General features: G+C 45.4%; 1 protein-coding gene across 3 annotated transcripts in view; it reads left to right on the top strand.

The window, feature by feature from the left end:
* LOC106579321 (unconventional myosin-Id-like) overlaps positions 1–12364 on the top strand; it is a 128030-nt gene that overhangs the window by 66067 nt on the left and 49599 nt on the right. For all 3 annotated transcript variants that reach the window (XM_045702477.2, XM_014159139.3, XM_045702478.2), the window contains 5 exons: positions 6477–6547; positions 7346–7420; positions 7569–7701; positions 8076–8242; positions 10750–10957. In XM_045702477.2, coding sequence (XP_045558433.2) covers positions 6477–6547; positions 7346–7420; positions 7569–7701; positions 8076–8242; positions 10750–10957 — 654 coding nt within the window. The remainder of the gene's footprint in view (positions 1–6476; positions 6548–7345; positions 7421–7568; positions 7702–8075; positions 8243–10749; positions 10958–12364) is intronic.

Here is a 12364-nt window from a genome sequence, read left to right as displayed (position 1 = left end):
TCGTACCCCTGCACATTGACTCGGTACTGATACCCTGTGTATATAGCCAAGTTATTACCTCGTACCCCTGCACATTGACTCGGTACTGATACCCTGTGTATATAGCCAAGTTATTACCTCGTACCCCTGCACATTGACTCAGTACTGATACCCTGTGCATATAGCCAAGTTATTACCTCGTACCCCTGCACATTGACTCAGTACTGATACCCTGTGTATATAGCCAAGTTATTACCTCGTACCCCTGCACATTGACTCAGTACTGATACCCTGTGTATATAGCCAAGTTATTACCTCGTACCCCTGCACATTGACTCGGTACTGATACCCTGTGTATATAGCCAAGTTATTACCTCGTACCCCTGCACATTGACTCGGTACTGATACCCTGTGTATATAGCCAAGTTATTACCTCGTACCCCTGCACATTGACTCGGTACTGATACCCTGTGTATATAGCCAAGTTATTACCTCGTACCCCTGCACATTGACTCGGTACTGATACCCTGTGTATATAGCCAAGTTATTACCTCGTACCCATGCACATTGACTCGGTACTGATACCCTGTGTATATAGCCAAGTTATTACCTCGTACCCCTGCACATTGACTCGGTACTGATACCCTGTGTATATAGCCAAGTTATTACCTCGTACCCCTGCACATTGACTCGGTACTGATACCCTGTGTATATAGCCAAGTTATTACCTCGTACCCCTGCACATTGACTCGGTACTGATACCCTGTGTATATAGCCAAGTTATTACCTCGTACCCCTGCACATTGACTCGGTACTGATACCCTGTGTTTATAGCCAAGTTATTACCTCGTACCCCTGCACATTGACTCGGTACTGATACCCTGTGTTTATAGCCAAGTTATTACCTCGTACCCCTGCACATTGACTCGGTACTGATACCCTGTGTTTATAGCCAAGTTATTACCTCGTACCCCTGCACATTGACTCGGTACTGATACCCTGTGTTTATAGCCAAGTTATTACCTCGTACCCCTGCACATTGACTCGGTACTGATACCCTGTGTTTATAGCCAAGTTATTACCTCGTACCCATGCACATTGACTCGGTACTGATACCCTGTGCATTATAGCCAAGTTATCTTTACTCATTGTGTATTTATTATTTTTCTATGTTTCTCTCTGCATTGTTGGGAAGGGCCGTAAGTAAGCATTTCACTGCTCTTTGCCGTCTCTGTTCAGATGCAGCATAGGATGGTGTCTGTGTGTGCGTGTGCGTGCGCGTATGCTTGCGAATGCATGCAGAGGCAGCGGCAGGCCGTCGTTAAGTGATTACCCTAGCATACACCATGTGATGCTAATAGCATGGTCCTGCTGTTCATGGGCTCTAGTGTGTTTACAACACAAGCACTGGAGAGGCAGGAAGGAAGGAAGTCTAGAGTGCTCTCATTCACGTCTGGGAGAAAGTTCTCTGGGTCCAACGCAATGTCTTTTTACCTCTCAATGCATCAAACTCACGTTTGAACTAGTCCTAGAAGTGGGTGCCTAGTTTATCCACTGAGGGTCCAAAACATTAAGAACACATGCTCTTTCCATGACATAGACTGACCAGGTGAATCCAGGTGAAAGCTTTGATCCCTTATTGATGTCACTTGTTAAACCCACTTCAATCAGGGGAGGAAACAGGTTAAAGAAGGATTTTTAAGCCTTGAGACAATAGAGACATGGATTGTGTATGTGTGCCATTCAGAGGGTGAATGGTCAAGATATAAGATTTAAGTGCCTTTGAACGGGGTATGGTGGTAGGTTCCAGTTGCATCGGCTTGTGTCAAGAACCGCAACGCTGCTGGGTTTTTCACGCTCAACAGTTTCCTGTGTGTATCGAGAATGGTCCACCACCCAAATGACATCCAGCCAACTTGACACAACTGTGGGAAGCATTGGAGTCAACATGGGCCAGCATCCCTGTGGAACGCTTTCAACACCTTGTAGAGTCCATGCCCTGACGAATTGAGGCTGTTCTGAGGGCAAAATGGTACTGCTACTCAATATTAAGGTGTTCCTAATGTTTGGTATAGTCAGTGTATGTCTGTTTCTGTTTTTATAAAGTAATCATCTGCAGTCTAGGGAGGTTATGTAGTGAGAGAGTAAATACCATGACAGCTGCAGCGAGTGCAGTGGGCGTGAAACCGCACCGTCCATCTCCCTGTGTCCTGATTGGCTCCTGTGGTGAGTGATTGACCGGTTTGGAGCCAGTCAGTCGGCCCGCCTGGCGTGTTTACCCGACAGGTGCCAGCTTAGTCAGCGGGCGGGGGAGTGAGGCACAGGTGGTGAACAGGATGGCGGTGGAGGTGGCAGAGGAGAGGAGAGATGCTGGAGGGAGGGCGAGATTTGGGCAGGAGGACGAGGGACAGCAGGTGTTGGGGTGATCAGAAGGGGTCTCTGCCATAAAGCTGTTCACCCATTTACACACCAGGCTATCGCCTTATTGTGATTACAAATGCATGAGGCCAGTTTCTCTGAGTTGTACAGATACGAATGGCCTACATGCTCACGTACTGTTTCAATCCGAGAACGTTTGGCGTTTTTGTGTACAGGTGCAGCGTCGTTCTCCAAGGAATGAATGTGGAACTAAAAGACGCAAAAGGCAAGGGAACTTATGCCAATGATTACAGTCTGTGTACACATGACTGTGTAAATAGGCACAATATACTTGTTCAGAACCTGTTTTGGATCCTCCTGATGTGTTATATGTTCTATGTGTCCTATATCTACCTGTAAAGAACCCAATATCCCCCCCCCCCAGCTCATAACACTACCTCCGTCTTCTCTATCCTTTCTGTTCCAGTCATTTGAAGGTGTTCTGCTGTCTCACCTCATACCCTCTTTGTTCCACCTCGCGTATCTCTGTCCTTTTCTCACCCCCTTTACTTTCCATCGTTTTGTCCCCCTCTCTCTTTATTTTCTACCTCTCTCTAAACCTTCTGTTGTATCTCCCTTGCACGGTATCCCCCCTTCTTTCTCATCTGATATACAGTAGGCGTTAGGCTGGATAAAGAGTGACAGACACAGAGAGAGAGAGAGAGAGAGAGAGAGAGAGAGGTGGTAATAGTATAGCTGGCAGTGTGCGTGGAGGGGGACTTATTGTGATAGATGAGGACAAGGTGGCTTCCAGCAGCCTCCGTCTGTCTGTCTGGCTAGATGGCTGTATGTCCAGCTGCCAGGTTGGCTGGCTGGCGGTACTGGCCTGTATAGAGCACGGGGCCCTTCGTGGATCAATTCCCTATCACAGCTCCAGTGAAGTATTTCTGCTATGGATAATATGTTACATTTTCAACGCTTTGAATAGGAATTTGAATGTGGTCACACAGAGACGTGTATACTCCACAGTTTGCTGCCTGTGAGTTGTTCTCTCGTTAATAACATCCTCACTCCCATCTGCAGGGACTTTCTCTTCTTCCTTTGGTGTGTGTGAGCTCTCCGCTCGATGACTCAGGCACTCAGGCTCTCTATACTCTCTCTGCTCGATAACTCAGGCTCTCTATTCTCTCTCTGCTCGATAACTCAGGCTCTCTATTCTCTCTCTGCTCGATAACTCAGGCTCTCTATTCTCTCTCCGCTTGATAACTCAGGCTCTCTATACTCTCTCTGCTTGATAACTCAGGCTCTCTATACTCTCTCTGCTCGATAACTCAGGCTCTCTATACTCTCTCTGCTTGATAACTCAGGCTCTCTATACTCTCTCTGCTTGATAACTCAGGCTCTCTATACTCTCTCTGCTCGATAACTCAGGCTCTCTATATTCTCTCTGCTTGATAACTCAGGCTCTCTATTCTCTCTCTGCTCGATAACTCAGGCTCTCTATCCCCGCCGACTCGGCTCTCTCCCCGCTCGATAACTCAGGCTCTCTATACTCTCTCTGCTCGATAACTCAGGCTCTCTATATTCTCTCTGCTCGATGACTCAGGCTCTCTATACTCTCTCTGCTCGATAACTCAGGCTCTCTATTCTCTCTCTGCTCGATAACTCAGGCTCTCTATACTCTCTCTGCTCGATAACTCAGGCTCTCTATACTCTCTCTGCTCGATAACTCAGGCTCTCTATTCTCTCTCTGCTCGATAACTCAGGCTCTCTATATTCTCTCTGCTCGATGACTCAGGCTCTCTATTCTCTCTCTGCTCGATAACTCAGGCTCTCTATACTCTCTCTGCTCGATGACTCAGGCTCTCTATACTCTCTCTGCTCGATAACTCAGGCTCTCTATTCTCTCTCTGCTCGATAACTCAGGCTCTCTATACTCTCTCTGCTCGATAACTCAGGCTCTCTATACTCTCTCTGCTCGATAACTCAGGCTCTCTATTCTCTCTCTGCTCGATAACTCAGGCTCTCTATACTCTCTCTGCTCGATAACTCAGGCTCTCTATACTCTCTCTGCTCGATAACTCAGGCTCTCTATTCTCTCTCCGCTCGATGATTCAGGCACTCAGGCTCTCTATTCTCTCTCTGTTCCTCCAAACATCCTGGCTGTCCCTGTTTTATATAGCAGTGTCTGTCCCAATGGCTTATTGGAGGCTCTCTAATCTATTGCTGTGTGCAAATCATTTCTGCCTTGTGTTTTAATGGGACTAAATGCTTTTCTCTCCCTCTCTCCCTCTCTCAGGCTCTCTATTTTCTCTCCGCTCGATGACTCAGGGACACTCTCTCTCTCTGTGTGAGATAATATGTTATATAGGGGTTGATATTATTTTGGAATGACTACTCCTTCCTCTGTCCTCCATACATTCAACATATGTAAGGTCCCTCAGTCAAGTATTGAATTCAATCACAGATTCAACTACAAAGACCTGGGAGCTTTTCGAAAGCCTCATGAAGAAGGGCCGTGATTGGTAGATGGGTAACAATAACAAATCAGACATTGAATATCTCTTTAAGCATGGTCACGTTAATAGTTATGCTGTGGATGATGTATTAAACCACCCAGACACAACAAAGATACACGAGAGGGAGAGGAATTCACCTTTCAGCAGGACAATAACCTCCAACAAAAGGCCAAATCTACACTAGTTGCTTACTAAGAAGACAGTGAATGTGGCCAAGTTACAGTTTTGAATTAAATCTGCTTGAAAATCTATGGCAAGACTTGAAAATGGCTGTTTAGCTAGGATCCCCAGCACTTTGACAGAGCTTGAAGAATTTTGAAAATAATAATGGTAAAATATTTCACAATCCAGTTGTGCAAAGCTTAGAGACTCACCCAAGAAGACTCCCAGCTTTAATCGCTGCCAAAGCTGTTCCTAATATGTATTGACTCAGAGGGTTAAACACTTATCTAATCAAGGTATATTAGTGTTAGATTTTTCAATACAAAAAAACAAAAACAATATGAGAGTATTTTGTGTAAATTGTTGATAAAAATGAAATCCATTTTAAATCAATTTTAATCCCACTTTGTAACACAATAAAAATGTGAAGAATTCCAAGGGGGGTGAATACTTATGAAACCCACTGTATAATGCTACTCCCACCATGCCACAGGGCTGTCTAGGGCGTCCTCTCCCTGTCACCAGACACACAAGCTACTCTACAGTAACACACCAATATACCACTGACGCAGTCACACACATCAACACACAGATGTACAAACATGGATGGATGGATGTGTATATATAGACACACACAAACAGGTACGCACACACATACAGTCAGATATACACACACAAGCTCATTACAGAGTTTGCAGAGGACTGCGGCAGACCTCTCTGCATTTCCTGTCACGCTACGTTTCTCTCCTCACTGCACTCCACCACTGGCCTACATACAGCCATCCACATGAGTTCCTGCAGCACCACTGGCCTACATACAGCCATCCACATGAGTTCCTGCAGCACCACTAGCCTACATACAGCCATCCACATGAGTTCCTGCAGCACCACTGGCCTACATACAGCCATCCACATGAGTTCCTGCAGCACCACTGGCCTACATACAGCCATCCACATGAGTTCCTGTAGCACCACTGGCCTACATACAGCCATCCACATGAGTTCCTGCAGCACCACTGGCCTACATACAGCCATCCACATGAGTTCCTGCGGCACCACTGGCCTACATACAGCCATCCACATGAGTTCCTGCAGCACCACTGGCCTACATACAGCAATCCACATGAGTTCCTGCGGCACCACACATAGCTCATTCATATTTCATGTGCACAGATTTCCTCTCTCTCTCATCTGGGGATGCTGCTTCTGTCCCTCTCTAATGGTGTACACTATGTTATATCTGGGGAGGCAACTTTCCAGTAAAGAAAAACTGAGCACAGCACATATGAAAACAGATATCCTTGATATTACAGAGTAAATTGCCACATCTTTTTAGCTCCTCTGCATGGGAGCTATTAGGTTACTTGTCCCCACTTCCCCCGGTTTGTGTTACTCAATTTCTCTCTTTCACCATCTTTCTCTGTCTCTCTCTCTTTATTTATCTCTCTCCATCCTCAGCTCTCCCCGACAGACAAGAGTTTGGAGTTTGACAGAGATTTCCGTGTCCGGCACTATGCAGGGAATGTTGTGTAAGTAACCATTGCTGTGGTGTACTGTATGGAACCACTCTCGGCTAAAAGTCACTGTGGCGGCAGTAGTGAGTTCATTGCACTTCACTATGTTCTCTTAATATCCTAATCAGTACAACAGCGTGAGATCATCAAACACTATCAACCAAATCACAAGCTCTGTATGCTACAGTGTGCCAATCATCCTCGGTGCCTGTCCAGCCCAGCAGCTCTAGCTAACTCCCCATAGTTAACATATTATATGGCTTTAAAGATGAGACCATTATAATAACCATGGACTCTGCCTCCTGCAGCGTAGCCTAATTGGTTCAGGGAGCACTCAAACTTGAGACTCGTTGCATACCAAATTTTCCAAAGATAGTGCACTACCTTTGACCAGGGCCCATACTGTAGGTCTCTGGTCAATGGGCTCTGGTCAAAAGGAGTGCACTATATATGGAATAGGGTGCTATTTGAGATGCAGGCTGATACTGTAGAGTAAGGGGTGTAATGGGCCAGTTTCCCCTGGGTCTTACTGAGTACCACAGATGGCTCCTACTCTTCCACTGTCTCAGACTGGAAACAGAGGATTTGTTCTGTAATTATTCTGTGACTCATCCATTTTAATCGTTTCTGAGTAGGGTTTAGGAGACGCTGTTGTCATTTGTAAGCACCGTCTTCGGTGATGCAAGTTTTAAGACGGTCTTAGTGTCAGAAAAAGATGATCAAGAGGTGTGTGTGTGTGTGTGTGTGTGTGTGTGTGTGTGTGTGTGTGTGTGTGTGTGTGTGTGTGTGTGGCGCACTTTTGTATTTACACAGGTACTCTGTGGTTGGCTTCATCGACAAGAACAAGGACACTCTCTTCCAGGACTTCAAAAGGCTACTGTACAACAGGTGAGACTTAACACACACCTGCTATCCCCTCTCCTCTCCCCCTATTCCCCTCACATGACACCGCAGTAGCCTTTAAAAAACAGAACAGCACCTACAATGATGAACCGATAAACAATCTTCTCCTCTCTCTCTTCCTCTCTCTCCGTAGCTCCAACCCAGTGCTGAAGGTGATGTGGCCGGAGGGCAAGCTGAGGATCACTGAGGTCACCAAACGACCCCTAACGGCCGCCACCCTCTTTAAGAACTCCATGATCGCATTGGTGGAGAACCTGGCTTGCAAGGTGAGGGGCGCGGCCACCGCCGGGCAACTATTTAATTGGCCAACAACTTCCAATTTTCTGTTTGTACTACTGACTTGGCTGGTGTGTGTGTGCGTGTGTATTTCAACGTCTAAAGTGGTTTTCTTTCCTCAGCTCCTCTCCTCCAAAATTACACACATGTGAACTCACAGGATAGGTGAAAAAACATGTTGGGTATCCTATAGGAATTATCTTTCCCGTTTCCCGTTCTTCCACATCAGTGTAGATAATAGATAGGAGACCAGGAGGTAAAGCCATGTTACACTATTGACTTGTCAGAGTTCTGTGCCACTTTCTGACGAACCCCATAGTAGCCAATGATGTGTCCCCTTACTGTGGCGTGTGTGTGTCTGTAGGAGCCATACTACGTGCGCTGCATCAAGCCAAACGACGTCAAGTCGCCCCTGCTGTTCGAGCACGAGCGTTGTCGCCACCAGGTCGAGTACCTAGGCCTACTGGAGAACGTCCGTGTGCGCCGCGCCGGATTCGCCAACCGCCAGGAGTACCCCCGCTTCCTCCAGAGGTACGAGCTTCCACCCCGTCTCCCGGGTAGAAGTAGAATCAGGGTCGGATTCAAAAAGCTTCTCAGAGTAGTGCTGATTTAGGATCAAGTCTCTCCTGTCCATGTAATCTTATTCATTATGATCTAAAAGTTGTGATCCTGATCCTAGATCAGCACTCTTACTGTCAGAGCGACATTTTCATAGTGCTAAAGCATTGTGCGAAGTGCAAAAAATACATGATGATATGTGTGATTAAATTACAAGATGTTCTTACGGGACCTGTGTTATAACTGGGCTGGAACAAGAGCCTGAACAAGATGCCCACCCCTGCATAAGATCATTGGCTAGGGGCCACGTCATCCTCCCTACCTACCTCATCCTTATCTTGTTACTTCCTGCTGTCCGGTATTAAGGTGTTGTTTAGCCAATGTCCCAGACAATTGATTTGATACTTCCCCACCAACACAATGTTCCTGTGCCCTTGACTAGGAACAGCCTTGTAACAGAGTGGCTGTATTTAATGAATTTCCTTTTCATCGAATTCAGTCGACGCACTGCAATTCAGTGGGGAAAACAAGCTCTGTGATGAGTTGTATAGTTCCTGCCTCTGTTTTCAATCCATTCACCAGTATAGACTGAACATTCCCAACCATTTCTCTCTACCATGATACTATGATATTATTTTATGTACAACAGTTCTCCTACTAACACCAAGTCGTGAATAAACCGGGCCTGGGCTTGAGTTTGATCCAGCAGAATCCAGTCAGTACTGGACTAAGTCATAGAGATCTGTGCAGAGGAGAGAGGAGGATGGGCTTTGCATCATCACATCACCTTGTGTCTCCCTTCCAGAGCTAGATTGGGTGCTAGGCGGCAGCAGTGATGTCACTGAGGTGGCAGCAAGTCTCTCACATCAGATGAGATGTTACATAATACATTCGGACACTTTCCTCTAAAAGTGTGTTATCTGGGAAACAGAAACAGGTTTATATTGTGTGCAAAAGGAGGATTTTTATAGGATTTATTTTGGACTCTTGGCAGGCAAGACTGACCAAATGTTTAATTAGTATTTGGTCCAAACTGCACTGTCACACACAAGCTCCAAATGGTCCCAAACAGATGCAAACACAAACACACATACAAAAACACACACACTCTCCTAACTGTTAATCCCTTTCCCTAATTCATTCACAGCTGTCTCGTTCGCCCACTGCCCTGCCCTTCCTCGGTCAAATTATACTAAACAAAAATATAAATACAACATGAAACAATTTCAACGATTTTACTGAGTTACACTGAGTCATATAAGGAAATAAGTCAATTAAAATAAATGAATTAGGCCCTAATCTATGTATTTCAAATGACTGGGCAGGGGCGCAGCCATGAGGCCTGGGAGGGCCTCACCCACTTGGGAGCAAGGCCCAGCCAATCAGAATTAGTTTTCCCCACAAAGGGCTTTATTACAGACAAAAATATACAGTTTTATCAGCTGTCCGGATGGCTGGTCTCAGACGATCCCGCAGGTGAAGAAGCCGGATGTGGAGGTCCTGGGCTAACGTGGTTACACGTGGTCTGCGGTTGTGAGGCTGGTTGGGCGTACTGCCAAATTCTCTAAAACAACTTTGGAGGCGGCTTATGGTAGAGAAATGAACATTCATTTCTCCGGCAACAGCTATGGTGGACATTCCTGCAGTCAACGTGCCAATTGCACGCTCCCTCAACTTGAGACATCTGTGGCATTGTCCCCAGCACAAGGTGCACCTGTGTAATGATCATGCTGTTTAATCAGCTTCTTGATACACCACACCTGTCAGGTGGATGGATTATCTTGGCAAAGGAGAAATACTCACTAACAGGGATGTCAACAAATTTGAGAGAAATAAGCTTTTTTGTACGTCTGGAACATTTCTGGGATCTTTTATTTCAGCTTATGAAACATGGGACCAACACTTTACATGTTGTGTTTTATAATTTTGTTCAGTATAGATTAGGTAATAGCTGTGATAGTTAACAGTGATTATTTTGCATAACACACTTCTCCTCTAACTATCCCGCTCCTCTAACTATGATTTCATTCACTGATGAATTTGGTATAATTTGGTATTACATCATGCCTTAGCAGTAAAATGCCAGTGAAATAACTCATGTAGGACATGTTTGGTCAGGCCTGCTGACCTCTCTTGGCAGTCAAATAATATCTTATCACAGTGTCCTGTAAAGTTACAAATCATTCCGTATTTTACTGGGCAGTTTTTATGTGATTCAGATTTCATAAAAGAAGAAAACACCATTAGGAATTTAAGTCCTAGTCATTTAGCTGATGCTTTTGTCCAAAGTGACATACATTTAACACACTGTATACTGTGTTTATGACCCATGCAGGAATTAAACCAATAAATGGCATTGTACACCCCATGCTCTGACCACTGAGCAATCAGAACCACTCTGGTTTGCGATCGTGCTAAAGTATTTTGATGTCCACTAATATTGGACTCCTTTCCCCTTGGCCTCCATTCCACTCCTTCAGGTACAAGATGATCTCGGAGTTCACGTGGCCCAATCACGACCTCCCATCGGAAAAAGAGGCGGTAAAGAAGCTGTTGCAGGGTTGCGGCTTCGAGCAGGACGTGGCGTACGGCAAGACGAAGGTGTTCATCCGCACGCCGCGCACCCTCTTCTGCTTGGAGGAGCAGAGGACTGAAATGGTTGGGAGAATCGTTCTCTTCCTTCAGAAGGTCAGTGTCAATCTATTTGACCTTTGGCCTGGTCTCCATGGCAACGGCCCTAGGTCGAGTGTAAACATTGTATAGGTGTTACCTCTACTGGTACATTTATTATTATATATGAATACAAATACGTTTTAAGACAAAAATACGCTATAAATTCAATAGCGGACACTTTTATATTCAATATCACATTGTCAGGGAGCCTGATTGTTGGTCAAAACTACCTAAAATCCAGTGACCTCATTCTCTTGTGTCCTCATTTAAATTCACTCTCCTTCCTTCTCATGAGTAATAAACTCCCGAGACTGGAACGACTCGGCACTTGATATGCCACTGCCCCTAGGCGCCGAGATATTTTCAGAGCCTAAAATAATGTTATATTATTATAGCGTTGGCTTTCTCTCTGTTCCTCTCTGGGTTTCATCTGCCCACGCAAACCCAGCTCAGTAAATGATCTGGAGGAGAGAAGAGGGGTCCACACATCCGCACTGCAGACTTCTGGGAAGCCGCTAGCAACTCCTGCACACTAAAAGAACAAGCAAACTGAAAACAGAATCTAATGTTCCCTATACTCCTATTCAACCTTTATCAGCGACTCCCTCTCGTAGTTGGAATATATCACCACAGCTCCTGAGATGCTGAAACCCACATGTATCAATATAAACCATTAGCTAATGTACTGTAGCTATAGGGGAAATCCATTTAGTACGAGACCCTTTTATCATATTGACAGTTGTTATGACGTTGATACAGACCGGAGGGTAATCCAGTATTGCTTTATTACAGCCAATTCTCCATAAATGTTCTCTGTTATGTGATTGGATTGGGGACATGGATGTTGGATTTTCTATATGCTTTCCTCCGTTGATTGGTCGGTAAAGAAAGTTATGTGGTTGTGTTGTGCATGAGAATATACCTCAGGTAAGAACGGTAGCAACTCTGATGTGATGATAGCATGTGTAACAGTATAGCTTCCGTCCCTCTCCTCGCCCCAACCTGGGCTTGAACCAGGGACCCTCTGCACACATCAACAACTGACACCCACGAAGCATCGTTACCCATCGCTCCACAAAAGCCGCGGCCCTTGCAGAGCAAGGGGAACAACTACTTCAGGTCTCAGAGCGAGTGACGTCACCGATTGAAACGCTATTAGCGCGCACCACCGCTAACTAACTAGCCATTTCACATCGGTTACACTCAACCCCCTTTTGACCTCCTCGTTCCGCGATGTGAAATGGCTAGTTAGTTATGCAGGGCTTATCGATATTGATGGCTGTCGATGGCAAAATTCCTTGCATCACATTTTCATACTGGGCGAACAAAATACAAAAATATAATACAAAATATAACATGTGTAAATACCTGTAGTTAAATGGGAAACAGCACGTTAGTTGTGCAGGGCTTAACGGTGTTGAT

Source organism: Salmo salar, chromosome 19, assembly GCF_965601325.2.
Source record: "Salmo salar chromosome 19, fSalSal1, whole genome shotgun sequence".
Classification (NCBI taxonomy): domain Eukaryota; kingdom Metazoa; phylum Chordata; class Actinopteri; order Salmoniformes; family Salmonidae; genus Salmo; species Salmo salar.
Note: the sequence above shows the minus strand (reverse complement) of the source record. Positions and strands in the feature narration are given on the sequence as shown.